The sequence below is a fragment of the Scyliorhinus torazame genome, chromosome 19 (assembly GCF_047496885.1).
Source record: "Scyliorhinus torazame isolate Kashiwa2021f chromosome 19, sScyTor2.1, whole genome shotgun sequence".
Taxonomy (NCBI): Eukaryota; Metazoa; Chordata; class Chondrichthyes; order Carcharhiniformes; family Scyliorhinidae; genus Scyliorhinus; species Scyliorhinus torazame.
In genome coordinates, this window is record NC_092725.1 from 63,379,755 (window position 1) to 63,401,032 (window position 21,278).

Below are 21,278 nucleotides of genomic sequence, written 5' to 3' on the forward strand. Positions count from 1 at the left end.
TTGAATGATAAACTTAATTGCCCTATCTGATTAGTTCCAAGCCAAAGGATAGTTGTCAGATAAATTCCTTATTTAGAAATAAATATGCCATCCAGAGTATTTTTTTTTAATAAACATTTTATTGAGGTATTTTTTGGTATAAAAACAACAACACAATAAACAATGTACATGATAAACATAGTGCAAAAGCCGTCTCCCTCCCTTACAGGTCCCACCTTTATTAACCCCCTACTCTAAGCTAAACAAACCCTTCTGCTGACGATTAATTTTCCGCGAAGAAGTCGACGAACGGTTGCCACCTCCGGGCGAACCCTAACAGTGACCCTCTCAAGGCGAACTTGATTTTCTCCAAACAGAGAAAGCTAGCCATGTCCGATAGCCAGGTCTCTGGCGTCGGGGGCTTTGAGTCCCTCCAAGCTAATAGTATCCGTCTCCGGGCTACCAGGGAAGCAAAGGCCAGAACGTCTGCCTCTTTCTCCTCCTGGATTCCCGGGTCCTCCGACACCCCGAAAATTGCCACTTCTGGACTCACCCTTGTTTTTAACACCGTGGACATGACATCTGCAAACCCCTGCCAAAATCCCCTAAGCTTCGGACATGCCCAGAATATGTGGACATGGTTCGCTGGCCCTCCCACACATTTTGCGCACCTATCTTCCACCCCAAAGAATCTGCTCATCCGGGCCACAGTCATGTGAACCCGGTGAACAACCGGAATCCTCCACACCTTCAGGGGCTAGGCCGGCCCTGGAGTGGTTTGCACCCCGCCGGCCGGCAGGAAAGGGGCTTGGCGCCATGCCAACCGGAGCCGAAGGGCCTCCACCAGCCGAGTCCACTCCACCATTCAATTATGGCTGATTTCAACTCCATTTATCCGCTCTCTCTCCATAGCCCTTAATTCCTCGAGAAATCAAGAATTTATCAACTTCTGTCTTAAAGACACTCAACGTCCCGGCTTCCACCGCCCTCTGTGGCAATGAATTCCACAGACCCACCACTCTCTGGCTGAAGAAATGTCTCCTCATCTCTGTTATAAAGTGACTCCCTTTTATTCTAAGGCTGTGCCCCGGGTCCTAGTCTCCCCTGCTAATGGAAACAACTTCCCTACGTTCCCCCATGTCATTGACCTGCAGGTAGCTCTGAATACATTTCCTCAGCCGCTCGCACACTCCTTCGTCAGCCAAAAGTCCCACATCTAACCTCCAGTGCGGGCGCTGGCTACTGTCTTTACTAACCTGCAGGTCAACCCAGTGTGGAGCATGGTCTGAGATTGTGATCGCCGAGTACCCCGTGTCCAGCACCCCAGCCAGCAAGGCCCTGCTCAAAATGAAGAAATCGATCCGGGAGTACACTTTATGCACGTGTGAGTAGAAGGAGAAGTCCTTCACCCTCGGCTGCCCAAATCTCCATAGGTCCACCCCCCCCCCCCACTCCCCCCCCCCCTCCCCCCCCCCCCCCCCTCCCCCACCCCCCCACCCCCGATTTGCTCCATGAACCCTTTTAGTTCCTTTGCCATTTCTGGCACCCTGCCCGTTTTCGAGCTTGACCGGTCCAAGCGAGGGTCAATAACTGTGCTGAGGTCCCCTTCCATGACCAACCTGCGCGAGTCCAAGTCCGGTATCTTCCACAGCATCCTCTTTATAAACTCCACATCATCCCAATTTGGCGCATACACATTTACTAATACCACCTGCACCCCGATCAGTTTCCCACTGACCATAATGTACCGACCTCCCACATCCGAAACTATTCTACACACCTCAAACGCCGCCCGCTTATTGATCAGGATCGCGGCCCCTCTAGTCTTTGAATCCAGTCCTGAGTGAAAGACCTGACTAACCCAGCCTTTCCTTAATCTAATCTGGTTAGTTAATCTAAGGTGCGTCTCCTGCAACATTACCACGTCTGCCTTCAGTCCCCTAAGATCGCGAACACACGTGCCCTCTTGACCGGCCCATTTAACCCTTGAATATTCCAGGTGATCAGCCTAGTTAGGGGGCTCAATGCCCCCCCCCCCCTCTTTGCCTGTCAGCCATCCCCTTTTTTGGGCCCGCCTCCAGCCCATGCTCCGCGCCTCCTCCGGCCCGCCCTCAGGCAGCCTCCGCCCCCAACCTCCTCTCTGTCTCTTGGGCCAAGTCCCTCCCTCATCAGCAGAACATTTCCCCCCTCCCCCCCGGTAACAACCCTCTGTACCCCAACCCCTTTAATAAACATATACACACCACCCACTGCGCTTCTGTGAGCTAGCCCACCTAGCTAGCTTTTTGTCCCCATCCCTGGCGCCGGATAGTCTCCCATCTATTGTTCCCTCCCCACCCTCCCCCCCGCTCATACAAACATACTCCAACATCAAACAATCCCCACACAATTGCCCGACAGAAAAAACAAACAAAATCTAAACAAGCACACCTCCATCCCCCAACAGCGCAATTGAAAACCTTTACTCACTCAGCTCTGCCACTGGTCCCAAATCAATACAGAAGGCATTACAAACAGCTTCCACAAAACGAAATATGAGAAACTTTTTTTTTAAAGAACAGAGAAAAAAACATGAAAGCTGCTGCCAAGTTCAAAAGTTCTAAGTCCACCGCCAGTCCTTTCCTTTTCACGAAGTCCAGCGCGTCCTCAGGCGACTCAAAATAAAAGTGCTGTTCCCCGTACGTGACCCAGAGACGGGCCAGGTACAACAGTCCGAACGTCACCTTTTTCTTAAAAAGGATCGACCTAATCTGGTTGAAGCCTGCTCTTGTCCTGGCCACCTCCACACTCAGGTCTTGGTAGACCCGCAGGATAGTATTGTCCCACTTACAGCTCCGTGTCTACTTGGCCCACTGTAGAATGCGCTCCTTATCCAAGTACCTGTGGAGTCTCACCACCATTTCCCTCGGGGGGTCTCCCATTCATGGCTTCCTCACGAGTGCTCTGTGAGCCCTGTCCACCTCCAAGGGTGGTGAGAATGCCCCATCCCCCAGCAGCTTCTCAAACATATCTGCGATGTATGCCCCAACGTCTGCTCCTTCGGACCGCTCCGGGAGCCCAACGATTCTCAAGTTGTGCCGGCGGGACCTATTCTCTAGGTCCTCCACCTTCTCCAGGAGCTTCTTCTGCTGGTCTCTCTCAGCGTCGCAACCTCCAACTCCACCGCAGTTTGATGTTCCTCCTGCTCAGCCAGCGCCTTCTCCACCTTCTGGATCGCCCGATCTTGGCCGTCTAATCTAAGCTCCAGCCGCTCAATCGACTCTTTTATCGGGTCCAAGCAGTCCTGTTTCTGCTTAGCAAAGCCTTCCTGAATAACTTGCATCAGCTGCTCCATTGACCGCTGGGTCGACAAACCAGAGGTCCGGTCCTCCGCCATGATGTCTCCTGCTGCAGCTTCAGCCCAAGCCTTCTCTGTCTTTCTGTTTCTGCCTTTATGAGCACTTCTAGTCCTTCTCTCCATGCACCGATGTGGGAATTCAGTGCACAATTTCCTGTCTTCACTTTTATGGTTAAAGTCCAGTAGAAAATCGGGGGAAAAGGTCCAAAAGTCCGACTCGAGCGGAAGCCACCAAATATGCGACTTACTCCTTCATAGCTGCCACCGGAAGTGATGGCCATCCAGAGTATTTGATTGTAATTATGTTCTAAAGTTTCATTACAAGGCAATTTGTTTTAACCACCCTTTCAGAAAGTTCATTTCAAATCATCATAACTTATAAGGTTGACTTACCCTGGTAATATGGGGGGGCAATATCTGTGACAACTACCGTCAACACATAGACATTACTATCTTCAAGATTAGTAGCAGCTTCAAAGTTCAAGTTTCCAATAACCTATCAGAACAGAATGGAGGGTATTAATTGTAATGGAGACTTCAGCACACTGAAATATCATAGAGTAGAATCACAGAATCACAGAATACCTAGAGTGCATCAGGAGGCTATGCGGCCCATTGAGTCTGCACCAACCCTCTGAAAGAGCACCCTACCCACGCTCACTCGATCCTCGTAACCCTATCTAACCTGTACATTCCTGGACACTAAGCAGCACTTTTATCACGACCAATTCACCTAACCTGCAAATCTTTGGACTGTGGGAGGAAACCGGAGCCCCCGGAGGAAACCCACGCAGACACGGAGGTAAAGTGCAAACTCCACACAGACAGTCACCCAAACCGGGAATCGAACCTGGGTCGCTGCTGCTGTGAGACAATAGTGCTGACCACTGTGTAACTATGCCTTAGCTGAGCAAGTAAAAGAAAGTGTCTCGGCATTTATGTATGAAGTTTGAATAGTAGTCAACATTGCAACAAGATGATAATGAACCTCAAAAAGTCCCCTTACCTTCCCTATGTATCTCTCCTATTAACTTTATTAATGGAGACCAAAAGTTGTGGTTAAAGCTTTTTCACTCCTATTGGGTTTTTTTCTCTCTCTCTTTGTCAAGGTATAGTTGCACAGATGCCCAGAGCCCCAGGGGTGCCTTGCTGAGATAGCCCATGATATGTGAGGAACACTACAAAGGGAGGTGGGGTTATAATTGACAAGTTCAATCAGATCTTCACCTTATGTTCTGGCTGATTTTCACACTACTTTGTCCCACAACGCCCTACCGCAACTCCCCCCCACCCCCCCCCCCCCCACCCCGCCCCCACCCTGCAATCCCTACACCATATGCCTTCCCAAGTCAGCGAACACTGATGCCAAATATAGCATCCCTCCTTCATACCATAGAAAATCCCAAGGCGTGCTGGGGACCATGATGCAGTTCCATACACGGCAAGTGATTTTGTTAGTGTACCACCGGGCAAGCTTTGCCTGGTTGTCATAGGAGATTTTTTTAAAAATGGAGGTTCAGTTTTTTCTATAAATTCCTTATTTACAAGTAGATAGACTGGCAGATTTGGCATGATTTATTCATATGTAGGCTGAATAGTGAGACTCTCATACCACAATAGTACTATTATTCTCCCCATTCAGAGCAAATCTTCCATTAGTCCTGAGGCCAGGCTGGAGTGAAGTGGTGAACTGGCTGTTTGCAAGATCCACATCATTATCTCGACAGGATATGGTCACAATCGTTGTACCCGTTTCAGTCTTTTCTGGTACCTGAATGCTGTGCAAAGGACAAAATGAACGGTTGTGCATTTACAGAACTCGCAATTAGGAGTTCCTTCTGAATTCTCTTCTCTTATAGCTATGTTATTAATTTTGAAGAATAGTTTTTGAACATTACGGGTTACATTAACGACAAGGTGTGGCCAGACACATGGAGGCCAGGCAGGTATCTCACAAAATGGAGCATGTTAATCAGTGGGACTTGCAGGAATGGCACCGGCGTACAAGGGCCATCAGCTTTCTCACAGCATATTACATACTCTAGTTCACAGGTGTGGGTTAACTCCGTACACAGTGGAATGGAAATCCTGGGAAAGTACTGATTGAAGCAAGGTTTCACCGCCAGAAGTGAAGTTTGAAATTTCACTACTGCACATTTTTGCTTCCACGTTTGGATTAACAGAGCTTTCATTTATAGCATATATAGGAGTGTGCCTACTGTGACTACAGCAACCTTTATGGTGCCGCAGCAGTGATCTTGATGGTCAACCATCTCTCTGCCTGCACCTTGGATGTGACCACATCTATATAACTGCTATCTATGACGCTTTCCGTCACCTGCATGCTCCTAAGTGCATCCAACTGCTGCTCCAACCGAACCATACAGTCTGTGAGGAGTCCCAGTTGGTGCACTTTCTGCAGATGTAGCCGTCTGGGACGCTGGAAGTCTCCAGGGTCTGCAAGTTAAAATAAATTAGCAATGCTCCTGGTAACTATCCAATCATGAGTGGGGAATAAAGGGATGGAAAGTCCAGACTCATAAGCTGTAAAAGGGCCTCGATCATATCCTAACTTACATGTCTATTTCACCCTTCATCTCTGGGCTTGCTGACCTATGTTGGCTCCTCGACTACTCAGGATTCAGTTTTAACATTCTCATAATTGTTGTAATGTGCCTTTAAGGAATATCAGAATGACATCACTAGAAGGGAAATGTGTCATGTGATCCAGTCTTAGTTTCGTTTTTGCTTTGAGCAGAGCACAGACACAGCTCCTAATGCCTCCGGGCTATACAACAATATAAGATTGCTCTCATTTGCCTCATCTTATTAAATGAATCTGCAATGTGTTTACCCATTCCCTTCTGAGTGATTGGTGCCTTGGGTCTTGTACAGTAAATGAGTCCAAGGATTATATCGTCATAGTAACATGACAATCCTTATTTTCAAATACTTCCGTGATCTCGACCACTTCTGATTTCCATAGCTTATATGCTCTCTTTTTGGTTTGACCAACCAGTGTGCAGTTAATGCCTCGTTGAAGTTTCACCTGATCTCTAATGGCTAACTGCTTGTCAATGACACCCCTATTATCTAGAGCCTCAATAGCTTTCATTGGTAGCCAACCTGGCATAACATTCTTCTGGTTTTAAGGAAGTGGAGTTGTGGAGACAGCAGATGCATTAACTTCGTAAGAAATTAAAAAATAGTGGGCGCGATTCAACAGGGGAAAAAAACAGTCCGCTTTTGGACACGTTTAGCGGGCTATTTCTCGATGGCTGCAGCTCCGAGAAACATTCTGATATTCAATGCCACTTTGCAGGGTTTTTTAAGCCTTTTTTTTAGCCCTTTCCACTCCCTCCAACCCTACAACCATCTGACAACTCCCATTTCCTTCAGTTCTGCCCTCTGCTGGCTGTGAGAATTGATTTAACATAATCTTTTGTTGCCTAGAAAGAGCTTGTGACAGAAAATGCAACCCAACTGCCACAGGGCAGCCATTGAAAGAGCTATGGCTGTCATTTAATATAGATTTGAGGCCTGACTCTGGGTGACGGCAAAATCCTGTAACTGCTTCCCTCCAGAATTGTACACCATTCCCTTGAAAATGGTGGATTATGTTGGGCAGTATTTATGGTGGCAATGTAAAGATACTGGGTAGAAACAAACAGCCTCCAAGCGAGGCCTCAACAGGGTGCCATTTAGGACTGATCCAGACAAACGGGGGCCAATTGTAATGGCACCTGGAAAGGTCTCCCAGGCCATTGGAGACCCCCAGGTGGTTAGATTCTGGGCAGGGCGGTACCCTGGCAGTCCCACGGCACCCGCAACCTTGGCACTGCCAGCCTGGCAACCTGGGTGCCACTTCCAAGCTGGCAGGGACACTGCTGGGGTGCCAGGCTGGCAGTGCCAAATTGTCTGGGTGCCAGGGTGGCTGTGCCAGGGGTCGGGCCTGGGGTACTGTGCCCTTAAGAGGTGGGGGGATCGAGGACCCCAGAATTGGTAAGTCGGGTGATTAGAAAATTGGGGGTTTCAGAGGACTTGGTGGGATCACTGACGGGGGCGGGGGGGTCGGAAGATCATCTTTAAAAATGGCATCCCGATCCGTGAGTAGTCCTCCTGCACAGGAAATGACTAAAGTGTAGCCTGGAAGGGGCTAAAAAAAGGGTTGGAGGGAGTGGAAAGGGCTAAAAAAAAGGCTTAAAAAAGCCAGCAAAGTGGCATTGAATATCAGAATGTTTCTCGGAGCTGCAGCCATCGAGAAATAGCCCGCTAAACGTGTCCAAAAGCGGACTGTTTTTTCCCCTGTTGAATCCCGCCCACTATTTTCTAATTTCTTACGAAGTTAATGCATCTGCTGTCTCCACAGACAACTCCACTTCCTTAGAACCAGAAGAATGTTATGCCAGGTTGGCTACCAATGGAAGCTATTGAGGCTCTAGATAATAGGGGTGTCATTGACAAGCAGTTAGCCATTAGAGATCAGGTGAAACTTCAACGAGGCATTAACTGCACACTGGTCAAACCAAAAAGAGAGCATATAAGCTGGAGTATTATCCATTTTCAAAACCCAACATGACCAAACAAGCTGTCAGCAAATGCATATTTTCTAAGGATACAGAGAGATTTGAAGCATCATTCAGGTATTATGTGGTTTTAGTCTGAATAATTTCAATTGCCTTCACAAACACAGCAGGTGTTCAGATCCTCAGCACCACAAGCTGCCATGCAAAGAGGAACAGAACAAGCCTGAGTATGTAATAATCTGCTCAATTTGGACTTTTAACTGACTGCAATACTTTTTAAATGTGTGGAGTGTGTGTGTTGTTTCACTTTTCCAGTGTTCCTACAAGGACGGCACAGTAGCACAGTGGTTAGCACTGTTGCTTCACAGCGCCAGGGTCCCAGATTCGATTTCCGGTTTGGGTCACGTCCTCCCTGTGTCTGCGTGGGTTTCCTCCGGGTGCTCCAGTTTCCTCCCACAAGTCCCGAAAGACCTGCTTGTTAGGGGAATTGGACATTTTGAATTTTCCCTCGGTGTACCCGAACAGGCGCCGGAATGTGGCGACGAGGGGATTTTCACAGTAACATCATTGCAGTGTTAATGTAGCCTACTTGTGACAATAAGATTATTATTATTGTGCCACACAGATAGGGAGGTGATTCAAATCCAGGCTGACACCAGTGCTCCTCTGTTTCTCGCCCTTCAATAAAAGCCTACTCCATTCGGTATCTTAGGTCAAAGTCATCAATTTAGCTGGAATTCCATTCCAGTCTTGCCACACACCACACACAACAAATCTCCCCCGATAAATGGCCAGTCCTCCATTGTACAATGGAATGTAACGTCACCTAGTTGAATCGTTTTGGTTTTACAGAAACAAAATAGTTGATTAACAAGGCACCTGTGTGTATGCGGGAAACAGAAGGGCTGGTTATCATTGATGTCTTTTATGATGACGATTACTGTCAGCGAAGCCGTATGCCCACCAGAAAGGCTGTCTTTAGCAACAACTTCCAACTCTTGGGTTGGAACATTCCTGAAGGGTCCATTGTCTCTGTCAATTATAGCCGATACGATCAGCTCACCTGTAACTACAGTAGAAAACCAGCAGACCGCACTTAGGTTAGGATTTTGCTTTTATAGACTTCTAAATATTTTTGCGAATAAGGCATTGTAAAAATTAGTAATAGTGACCCCTGCTGGAAATCTTTGGAGCACCAGGTCAAGGCAGGATCAAACACAACTGGGACTCCATTCACCACCCTAATTCCAGTGCCAGTTGTCACTCAAGCGTGAGCGTGTTGGTTACGGGAGGGCTGCTGTTATCTTTGAAAATGCATTCCAGCAAGTAGTCAATCCGCTCAGGAAAACTGGGATGAAAATTAACAAGGAAAGAGAAGAGATAACGGAAAACACTTTGCCTTTCGGCTGGTGAGTAAAAAGGAGCAAGAAGAATTGGCAAAAGTGCAAAACCGATTCACAAGGATGGTACTAGACCTGAGTGATTACAGCTATCCAAGATTGAACAGGTTGAAACTTCTCTTTAGAAGAAGCCCTGATAGAGGTTGTCATGATATTCAAACACACACATCATGATAGACACACCAACAGGCAAATCAGAACACACAACACCACAACCAATGACAGAAAGATATAAAAGCACAGACACGACCCCCGGTGGTCAGTATTAGCTGGAGAGGAAGACCAGGACAGACCTGCTACCAGACACACTCAGGGAGACAGCACGTGCAGAGTATCCAGAACGAACTGTATTATAAGAGTTAAAATAAAATAGAGTTGTACCACATACAACTGTGTTGGCTCATCTGTGCACCAGAGCACCCAACACCACATGGTACAGGAGTGGATCGACCACCTGCCGGCATACCTCAGTGTACACAGACAACCAGCAGTGCCCAGGCAAAATGATAGAGCTCCCGGTTCCGCAGCCGCTCCAGTGCTACGGCGATCTCCGCGAAAACTGGCGGCGATTCCGGCAAGTGTTCGAATTGTTCCTGGTGGCAGCTGAACTCCAAGACCTGGATGATAGCGAAAAAATTGAATTTCTCCTCACCATCGCCGGTGCAAGGGCAAGAGAAATATTCCCAAGGTTCAGGTTCTTCAGGAGGCAGCAAAGGTACGATTACCAGGCAGTCCTGGACAAATTCTCCAAGTACTGTGAAGAAAACGCAATCCAATCGGCAAGTAAAGGTAAGAAAAGCGGCAGTACTCACCTCGTGGCTGGGATCCCGGAGCCCGAATTCCCAGAGGCCGAAATCCCGGGCCTGAGAGAGGGCTGGGTCGAGGTCGGCGGCCATCTTGCTAAAGGTATCACGCTAGCACAGTTGCGCGAGCAGTGCGCAGAACCGGAAGTTTCGTTTGCGCATGCGCGAGATGCTGCGCATGCGCAGTCAAGAAAACGGCCATCGTTAAAGGAACAGCGATCTGAGCATGCGCAGTCGCTTCCTACGTGCTACATACCGAGCGTCAGGATGTCAGAGGCCCCAGACTGCACCAATTTAAAGGGGAAACGTCCCAAATCCAATTTAAAAGGGAAACGTCCCAAATCAAAAAAACAAAAATCTGTTAAAGCTGTAAAACAACCTTCCCTCACCTGGAATGACAGCACATTGCCGCAAATTGACCCAGGAGATGAATTTGACCTCCGAAGAACCCTCCGACAAGCAGTTACCTACGCACAAGCCGATGATTCCGACCTCGAATACTTCGATGACGATCTTTACAGTGTTTCCGGACCTCGCGAGCCCAATGATAGCTCCGTGGTCCTATACGACTATGACTCGGACGAACCTTTCGTGTTGCACATTGGCGGCCCCCACATTGAATCCGACGCAGATGCGGATTCATTTTTTGGATTTGAGGATCTTCAATCCAGCAGATATGACGTCCCAACTTATCAGTACCGGATGATGCTGCAGCCTGACATTAACAGACAGGGAGCACTACAAGCACACGGAGAGCGCCCTGCTGCCACACAGAGCGTGGTCCACGTCCCGCTCAACGTTCCCGACTCTATGAAAGAAGACATGCAAGACTCCAGAGCGCAGTCCTCGCATGAACCAGAAGTGACTCCAGTGTCACAAGCCTCCACAGCAAGCTCGTGGACAGACTCCACAATTGCAGAAACGCAAGACTCCAGAGCGCAGTCCTTGCACGAACAAGAAGTGACTCCAGTGTCACAAGCCTCCACAGAGATCTCGTGGACAGCCTCCACGATAGAAGCAACGCAAGACTCCAATGTGCAGTCCTTGCAGGAACAAGACCATGAGGGTCTAGCAACCTCTCCTGACCAACCAGCGGCAGACGATGCAAGTCTGCCATGCTCACGTGAACAGCAAGAAGGCTATAACAGCCTACCATGCTCCACTACACAGCAGCATGACCATGACGGTCTCTCATGCTACAATGAAGGGCACAGCGCTGAAGACTGTTCAAGCCCAACTGAAGACAAGCCAAAGGAATCGCCTCGTCCAAGCCCAAAGAAAAAAGGTTTATGCGCTGACCTTCAGGATCATTATAGCCGAACAGAGATTAATAATGCTGCACGGCCACAGAAGGATGCTGAGGATTTGCTAAAGAAATTAATTGAATGTTTAACTTGCAAGGAGCAGACTGAGAATTGCCAGTGTTTTAGTACGGATCGAAAAAATGGACAAGACATTGATCCTCAGGTAATGGAAATAACACAACCTGAATCATATCTACAGCAGGGACAAATGTCTCCCTTCAACACAACGCCGCAAAGTCCCAACTTCGGAGCCCAGCAGTTAGTCAGTAATGACTCTTCAAACCTTGAGGGGAACATTAATTGCATTGAACCTATACACACTCCACTGATAAATGAGCAGTACATTGGAGCAAGAATCCTGAGGACACCGACATCGAGTAGCCAGATAACGAATTTAAAACCCACAGCAGTTTCAAGTGAACCAAGTGTGCTTTCCACTAATGGTGAAGATGCAGATAAGGTTGACCCGATTATCCATTGTACCACACTAACCCCAGTGATTAAGCAGTTATGTATGGGGAGTATAATGTGGGCAATTGAGAACAGTAAAAGAGAGACTGTGACCATGCCAGTCCCAGCAAAATCAGACCCAGAGACCATGAAGGCATGTACATTAGACAAAGGCACATATGAGGTACCTGAGAAGAAAAGTGAAACGGAATGTTCTTTGGAAAATAGTACAATGTCGATAGAAACATTGGATCCTATACTCGAGACCATACATATTGGAGAATTTGGGGGTAATACAAGGTTCTGCAATGTCTGGGGGAAGATTTAAAATTCCAAAGAAGAAAAGCCCAAATGAAGGACAACGGCAAGACAATGACAGTCCACCGACATGGTGTGCACCACCAGATGAAAACTCTGACAATTTACCCAACCCTAGTGAACAGCAAGCTGCTAATGAGGATCTATCCACGGGATGTGAGACGAGTGACGACAGCATCCCACTTCCCATGCAAAAGGTGCAAGGTGACAGACCTCGCCTAGTGCGTACCAAGGCACTCGACGATCACGGTGGGACCACTGACGACTGCGGTGGCGGCGCACCGCTTCCACCCTCGATGGCTCGAGCCTCTCCACTGGTTGGTGCATTCCTGCATGTTCCGACTCCAGAAGTGCAGCTTCAGGGAATCTCGGCTGCCTCCAGTGAACCTGTTGGGACTCCGGACGGGGGGCATCGACGGAAGGCAGACCGGACTCCAGATGGGGAGCAGCCAAGCGCCGACTCTGATTCACGCACGCCAGACCTTGCTCCGGACGGGTGGTGTCGCGGCCTCGGTGATGGCACGCTCAGGGTGACGGCGGATGCCACGGCGACAGGGAATGGATCGCGTGGCAGTCCCACTGGGTCAGCAGTGGCAACCAGCACCGGCGGTCCAAGATGGACACACCAATTCGCGCCATCGCCAGACGTTGATGCGAGCAACAATTCTCTCTCCAAGGCGACATGCTTCGACGTTTCTCTGCGGAGTCGCCCTTCCGGCACAGCAGGTGGCCGGAACCAGCGTGCACGGTCTCGGCCAACTTCCACATCTGGCACAGTCATCGCCTTGCATGATATTAGTGATGGAGCTACTTCGATGGCAACGACCCATCGGCTACAAGATGCCGTCCACCACAAACATAAAAAGAAAAAAGACTCCACCTTGTTCCTGGCATGCAGGGCGGATGGATTGGTGCGTAGGCGCAATCAGCGAGCTTTGCGCCGCCTTCCACGCTCGCAACTGAACCGTACGCACATGCCGGATCCTCCACTGGTTCCCAAGGATGACTTCGTGGAGATGCCACGGATCATGCCCCTTCCATCGCCACCAGAACCAAACCGCAGCCAAGGCAACACTAACAAAGATGTTGAATGTTATATTTGCACGAATGAAAAACCAAGCACTGCACGAAGTACAACAAATGGTAAAGTAGAGACTTCGGCAACAGCATCACCTCCAACAGTCCAAGGTGAACCAGTGTGACCCCAAATCTCCACAGCTGAACCGGCTTGAGGACCAGCCCATTCTTGAGGCGGTCACCCATTAGACTGGACTTATAACGCTGTTCATACGTTCAAAAAGTCAAACACTTCTGTATTATAACCTGTTATTGTTTATTGTTCCAGATATCGTCTGACCGGACCACTGTTCAAGTTTTTTTTTTCTCTCGCATCCATGTTTTGTTATGGTACAACCTTGTTAGTGTGACGCACCCGACATCGCCCCATGTAAATAGTTACGTCATATACACACGCTGTACACAACACACGCACACACTCTTAGATGCACTCACGACACGATTATATTTATAACCACGTAGGCACATATCTTTGTAAAAAGGGGGGATGTCATGATATTCAAACACACACATCATGATAGACACACCAACAGACAAATCAGAACACACAACACCACAACCAATGACAGAAAGATATAAAAGCACAGACACGACCCCCGGTGGTCAGTATTAGCTGGAGAGGAAGACCAGGACAGACCTGCTACCAGACACACTCAGGGAGACAGCACGTGCAGAGTATCCAGAACGAACTGTATTATAAGAGTTAAAATAAAATAGAGTTGTACCACATACAACTGTGTTGGCTCATCTGTGCACCAGAGCACCCAACACCACAGAGGTCTTCACCCTGTCCAATTCCTTCTTCATTTTAAACGTGAAGAGAATACTTCCACTTGTTGGACCATAAATATTAGATAGTTACTAAAGAATCCAATAACAAAATGAGGAAAGGTTTGTTTATTCAGAGTGGTCACAATATTGAACTTGCTATTACAGGAAGTGGTTAAAACAGAGAGTTTAGATACTTTCAAAAGGAAACTAAATGAGTACATGAGGAAAGAAAGGATTAGAAAGATACAATAAATTCTTGCTTAACAATGTTCTGCATAACGTCGTATTTTCCAGGAATCAATTGACAGTGGGCGGAGTTCTCCTATGGATCCGCCAGTGGGTTCAATGGAGGGTGTAGGAGGGAATTCGATAGGTGTCCAGAAATTGGTTTTACGCCCGCGTGAATTTCCCATGGGATCTTCCATCTGTGCATGTTATGGCAGATAGGGAAACCAACTAGAGGCTGGCATGAAACTGATGGACTGACCGGAATCTTCCCCTCCCCCATGCCCGATTCTCTGCGCTGTTAGTGGGAAAACAGGCTGGTCCAGAACACACCTGGAACAATGTGGCATGCTGAACCCAGGACTCACCTGAACAATGCCCCGGTGTGTCTCTGGAGCTCTGGAGGCTGCCAGAACCCTGGAATGCAGAACACCACAGCAGTGGGTAGGGGGAACATCTTCAGGTGGATTTCCCTGGTTCAGTGTCACAAGGAGGTCCATCTTCCAGCCACAGAGTGTTCCTGGAGATGAATTTTATTTTTCAGGAGGTTCATCTTCGTTCTTCAACATTGGGTCAGTGATATTGGGCGCCTTTTAAATTTGGCCCTCAGGTAGGATGGTGGCACTCACGTCATCATGACTGGCCTGCCACGGAATATGGTACAAAACCCCTGGGTGCATAGTTATGGAGGTCGGGTCTGAAGGACATGGCTTGGTTTCCCACCGGGTTCCCCAGCATGAAACTCTCCATTCCTGCCCTTGCTACGGGATTTAGACCTGGGTGGGAAAATTCCACCCAGTTTGTCAGAGGCTCCTGAACCCCTCCCAAGATTGCCTGCCCCACCTTGCCCAGTTCTCACAGGCTCACCACAGGGCTTAACGTGGAATTGTCCAGGCATATGGCAACATTAACGTGAAACAGCAGCAACACAATGTGAAACCAGGGTCCTAGTTCGACAGGAACGCTAGCGGGAAATGGTATTGTTCGGGACAACATTAAGGAGGACTTTCTGTGTGCTGAAAGGCTAAGATGAGGCAGATGGAATGGAAATTTAGTATAAACACCAGCTCAGGAAGAAAGGAAACATTCGTTCAAATAGCCGATTTCTGTGTTGCATATTGTAAGTGATTCTTTCGACAGGCGATTTGTTTTTCCTTTTGCCAATCTGTTGTGTCGCATTTGGAATTATGTGAACATCTTAATTGAATGTGTCATTTAGTAACCTACAGTAGAAATAATAGTGAGCCTTCTAATATTCTACTGATACTCGCGTGAAGCATCGTAAATTTTGCAAAAACCTTTTCTGAATCATAAAGCCCCATTTATCACACAGGTCTTACATTGTAAAATGCACTTAAATCTCTGTACCAGTGTTATCCATACAGATTCTTTGATGGAATTTAGAAAAGATAAACTGATTTAGGCATGAATATGATTTACCTTTCTGTCGCCTATGATTAAGGAAGCCATGCACACAAATTATGTATTTAAATACTTGTATTCATTACACACAAAAAATATACCAGGCTAAAGTAATCGCTAAAGGTTGACTTTTATTTCACATACCCGAGTTAATGGTGATGTATCGGTTTACAGAGCTCATAGCATAAATCAAGCTGCTTGATGCGCCATCGTCATCAGAATCATAGGCTGTAACCTTTCCAATGACTGAACTTGGGGGCTTTTCTTCTGCTATTTCAAATGTTGTTTTATTTCTGGAACAGAGAACAAGGGATATAACGGCAGCTGGCACGCAGAGTGCCAATTTAGCATCACAGAATTGTTAAGGTGTAGAAGGAGGCCATTCAGCCCAGCGTGTCAGCACTGGCTCCTGATTTAGTGCCATTCACCTGCCTTTTCCCTGAACCCCTGCACATTGTTTCAATTCAAATAATCCTCAATTGAATCTGCCTCCAACACACTTTTTCAAGCAGTGCATTCCGGACCCAAACCACTCGCTGTGTGAAAAAGGTTTTCTCACATCACATTTGCTTGTTTTCCAAATCACTTTAAACCTGTGCCCTCTTATTCTTGATTCTTTTACAAACTGGAACGGTTTTCCCCTATCTACTTTGTCCAAAATAGTAATAGTAGCAGCAAAACCAGTGAATCTAATTGCCTGAAGTTGTAACCAAAGGTAAACATGAAACCATACATTTTCTGAAGTAATTTTTCATAATCAAAGAAGAAGTTGTAAATGAGGTATGATGGAGTGGTGATGGTACTGCAGGATGAATAATTAAGAGCACATGAACCTAAATCCCATTATGGAGGCTGAAGAATTTTATTTCAGTATCTTTTCAGAAATCTGGAAATCAAAAGCTGACATTAATAAAAGTGGACTGGTTTAGCACACTGGGCTAAATCGCTGGCTTTTAAAGCAGACCAAGGCAGGCCAGCAGCACGGTTCAATTCCCGTACCAGCCTCCCCGAACAGGCGCCGGAATGTGGCGACTAGGGGCTTTTCACAGTAATTAATGTTCTAAAGTTTCTCCCTTCATCAGAACTTATCGGTTAGGACTAGTTAGCATCCCCTTTTCATCATCACTAATTGACCTGTGACCATAAGACCTAGGAATAGAAGTAGGCCGTTCAGCCCATTGAGTCTGCTCTACCATTCAATGATATGATAATTCTCAACTCTTCTTTCCCGCTTTATCCCCACGACCCTTGATTCCCTTACTGACGAAAGATCTATCTCAGCCTTGAACATATTTGATGACCCAACCTCTACAGCTCTCTACGGTAAAGAATTCCACACATTCACTACCCTCTGAGAGAGGAAATTCCACCTCATCTCTGTCTTAAATAGGCGACCCCATTACTCTGAGATTATGCCCTCTGGCCCTAGACTCTCCCACAGGGGGAAGCAACCTCTCGGCATCTACCCTGCCATGCCCCCCCCACCCCTCCCGTAAATCCTATATGTCTCAATAAGGTCACCTCTCATTCTTCTAAACTCCAATGAGTACAGGCCCAACCTACAACCTCTCCTCAGGAGAAAAATCCCTCCATACCCGGGATCAGCCTAGTGAACCTTCTCTGGACTGCCTTCTGTGCATATCCACCATCTTCTTGTTTTATTATCGGACTAGGGTCGTAGCTTTTAACCTTTTTATTTTCATTGACCTCTTTCTACAGCTGCATCTGCCTTGACAATAGGTCTTCAGTGAATCTTGGCATTCACCTGAGATCGAAGGAAAAAATAATATTTCTATACTTACTGCTTAAAGACAGGTCGGTTGTCATTCGCGTTAATTAAGTTAACCACCACAATCCCAGAGACGCTATTGCCTTTTGCATCCTTCACTGTCACTAACACATTGAAGCTGTGACAGAATATATAAATCAGTATTGCATGCATTCAATGGCGAATGAATTAACAATGAAATCATTTTGAAAGAGAAAGGAAAATAAGTATACCTGTGAAAATCTTTCTCATAATCAAATGTTTTTGCTGCAAGAATTGCTCCAGTTTTCCCATTGGAATTCATAGTAACCATGGAAGAGTTCACTGAAAACTGAAATAAAGCCAAGGCACTTAGTGACCTTCTGCAATGAGCCAGTGTGTCCTACATTTCTTTTCGAACAATGTAAAGAGGCGATGTTTGAAATCTCTCTTACACTTATTTTCACTCCTTCTTGCACACATTCACACTTAGTATTATGTAGGGGGCTCTGGCCTAGCAATACCACTGAAGCAGCCCTCGTGGGACCAAGCAGGAGCCACTGACTGGGTTCCAGAAGCTGAAGTATCCCAAATGTTTAGTGAAACTGGGCATTGAAAAAGCATGAAGAATGTGACGAGCTGTACAAAACGCTTCAGAAAATAATCCTAGAGACTAATCAAGGACCTGCCAAGCCACAAGTCTCTGAAGGTGCACAATACCACTTCCAATGTGTAGCAGCATCATTTAGAATCATAGAATTCCTACAGTGCAGAAGGACGCCATTCGGCCCATCAAATCTGCACTGACCCTCCGAAGAAACAACCCACTGCATCCCCATAATCCCATCTAACCTTCCATTTTTAGACACTAAGGGGCAATTTAGCATGGCCAATCCATCTAACCTGCACACCTTTGGGCTGCAAACCTGCAAACACGGGGAAAACTCACAAACGCAACACAGTCACCCAAGGTCAAAATTGAACCCGGGACCCTGGCGCTGTGAGGCGGCAGTGCTAGCCACTGTGCTACCGTGCTGCTGACCTTTTCTGAACTGCGTTGTATTTATTGTATGACAATTATCACTTTCATATAGCCATTGCTATATGTCAATGTTGCTGACTGTTCCAATACTTCAGTTACTGGATTTACACATGACAAGTTAGCATTTTAAATTTGAAAATAGACAAGAAAAAAATGAATTTGCAACAGATACCCATCTTTTATTCCAGAAAAATAGAAGGCTAATACTTTAATAATGTTCACTTGTGAGTATATTTTGCATTTCATCCTTCTTTTAAGTCACAAAAACCTAATGGTAATATTACCTCAAATAATCCTTTAAAATAAAAATAGGAAGTTGCTTTGTTGACAATTGGTTCCTACAGAAAATTTTCACAAAGTATCCAGTCAAGCCTATTTTGATGTGAACCTCTGCCTTTGAGATTGGCTTGATGTTTAGTGACTTGTTTTGATAAACATTTAATTATGTAACTCCCCTACCCCAGCAGGGGCAAAAGCACTTGCAGTGCGGTCCCGGGTCTCAGAGACCAGGGAGAGAATACAGGCTTTGTGCTAAATTGGCTGATCTCAACTGGATTGACAGTGATACAATTAGGGCAGTGTTCTAGTCTGCAGAGCGGGTTCCTTCCCTTCATTATCCAGCAATCCCTACTAGGAAAAAGAGCATGCAAGGAAAGCTTGATAAGGGCAAGGTCAGCTCTGAATGTGATGCCCCTTTCTCCACGCTCCACCTACAGTTGCAGTGTAATCTTGCAAGTAAAAAGATTGTCACACAGGTGGGGTAATCTGGGGTGCAGGCACTGCTACATCAATACCCCAACATGTAACCCCACCTTTCAAAAAAAAGGAGAAAAATGCAAATTGCTACTTTTAGTTAGGTTTTCATCTCTATTTGTTTGCCTCTTTGCCTGAATACAATGTATCACAAAACTGCTGGATGGATTTCAATAAGATTTTGTGTGCAGATAGGATAAGGCCCAGGGCAAAGATAGGAATCTGGATTTTTTTTAAAGGTTCTATTATTGGGAGGTAGGGAAAATTTACTTCTTTTTTAGAATGTTGTTGATTGTTTTGGAATTTTGCGGATTAGCTCAGCTGCTGTGGTGTAATTTGTATTAGCTGTCAAAATGTGTGCAGAGTTCTGAGAGCAGGTTGTTAGATGTAGATTGGCCTGAAGCCTCCTCAGTGAAATGGAAGCTCTAAGTAAAATTGTTTTTTTCATTTTTTCTTTGTGGTCTCCGTATTTAAGAAAGAATATAAATTTGTTAGAAGCAGTTCAGAGGAGGTTCATTTGACTGACACGTGGGATTGGGGGGGGGGGGGTTATTTTACAAGGAAAGTTTGGGCAACCTGGCCCTGTATCCATTGGAGTTTAGAAGAATGAGAGGTGATCTGAGTGAAACATATGAAATCCTGAGGGGGCTGGTTGCTGAAAGGATGTTTTCCCTTGTGGGAGAGATGAGAACTAGGGGACAGAATAAGGGGTCGTCCATTTAAGATGGACTTGAGGAGGAGGTTTTTCTGAGGGTTGTGAATTTTTGGAACTCTCTTCCCCAGAGATCGGTGGAGGCAGGATCAATAGATATTTTTATGGCAGAGGTAGATAGGTCCTTGGCTAACGGCACGGTGGCACAGTGGTTAGCACTGCTGCCTCACAGCTCCAGGGACCGGGATTCAATTCCGGCCTTGGGTAATTGTCTGTGTGGAGTCAGCGCGTTCTCCTCGTATCTGCGTGGGTGTCATCCGGGTGCTCCGGTTTCCTCCCACAGTCCAAAGATGTGCAGGTTAGGTGGATTCGCAATGCTAAATGGCCCTTAGGGTCCAGAAATGCGAGGCAGAGTTACTGGGTTACGGGGATAGGGTGGAGGTGTGGGCTTAAGTAGGGTGCTCTTTCCAAGAGCCAGTACAGACTCTATAGGCTGATGGCTTCCTTCTGCACTGTAAATTCTATGATTCTATAACAAGGGGGTCAAAGGTTACCGGAGGTAAGGGATGTGGATTTAAAACCACAATTGGATCAGCCATGATCCTATTGAATGGTGAAGTAGGCTTGAGGAGCTGAATGACCTACTCCTTCTAACTCGTACTTTTGCATGACCATTAGACCATAACAAATAGGAACTGGAGTAGGCCATATGGTCCCTCGAGCCTGCTCCACTGTTCAATACGATCATGGCTGTTCAGCTTTGTGATTAGAGAGCATTAGCTAGAGCAGAAGGTGCTCCAAAGAAGGGCTGTGTAATTATGATAACATTGAGTTAGCACAGTATGGCGGAGGTATACACATTACTGAGTGCCCTCTTCACTTGTTTCAACTTGTGTTCATCTATTTAGGAAGTCACTTACAGAGAGAATGCTGTCATCCCTATCAGGGTCAGTTGCTTGAACTTCGTATATCATTGCACCAACTGCTAAATTCTCCAAAAAGTCAACATATATAGCTGTGAAGTAACACAAAATAAATGAGCATATTGATGTGATATTATGCATACAATTATTGATGGATCTGTTAGAATAATGGTTCTTATAGATGAAAAGACCACATTCAACAAAGTGATGCCCAAGTTGAAATCGTAGTATCATAGAATCCCTTCATTGCAGAAGGAGGCCATTTGGCCCATCGTTTCTGCACCAACCCCCTGAAAGAGCACTCCACCCAAGCCCACTCCCCCACCGCACCCCACTAAACCCCTAACACTAAAGGGCAATTTAGTGTGGCCAATCCACCCAACCTGCACATCTTTGGACTGTGGGAGGAAACCGGAGCACCCGGAGGAAACCCACGCAGACACGGGGAAAAATTGCAAGCTCCACAAAGTCACCTGAGTGCGGAACTGAACCCGGGTCCCTGGCGCTGTGAGGCGGCAGTACTAACCACTGTGCCACCATTCTTCTTGA

The 21,278-nt window shown here is 46.7% G+C and overlaps 1 protein-coding gene across 1 annotated transcript in view; it reads right to left on the minus strand.

Annotated features, from left to right (window-relative positions):
• The window catches only part of LOC140395959 (cadherin-related family member 3-like), an 80,317-nt gene that overhangs the window by 22,006 nt on the left and 37,033 nt on the right, over positions 1-21,278 (minus strand). The window contains exons 4-10 of the mRNA XM_072483986.1: positions 20,727-20,821; positions 17,614-17,711; positions 17,415-17,519; positions 15,757-15,905; positions 8,722-8,911; positions 4,929-5,094; positions 3,710-3,812 (exon numbers count right to left, since the gene is read on the minus strand). Coding sequence (XP_072340087.1) covers positions 3,710-3,812; positions 4,929-5,094; positions 8,722-8,911; positions 15,757-15,905; positions 17,415-17,519; positions 17,614-17,711; positions 20,727-20,821 — 906 coding nt within the window. The remainder of the gene's footprint in view (positions 1-3,709; positions 3,813-4,928; positions 5,095-8,721; positions 8,912-15,756; positions 15,906-17,414; positions 17,520-17,613; positions 17,712-20,726; positions 20,822-21,278) is intronic.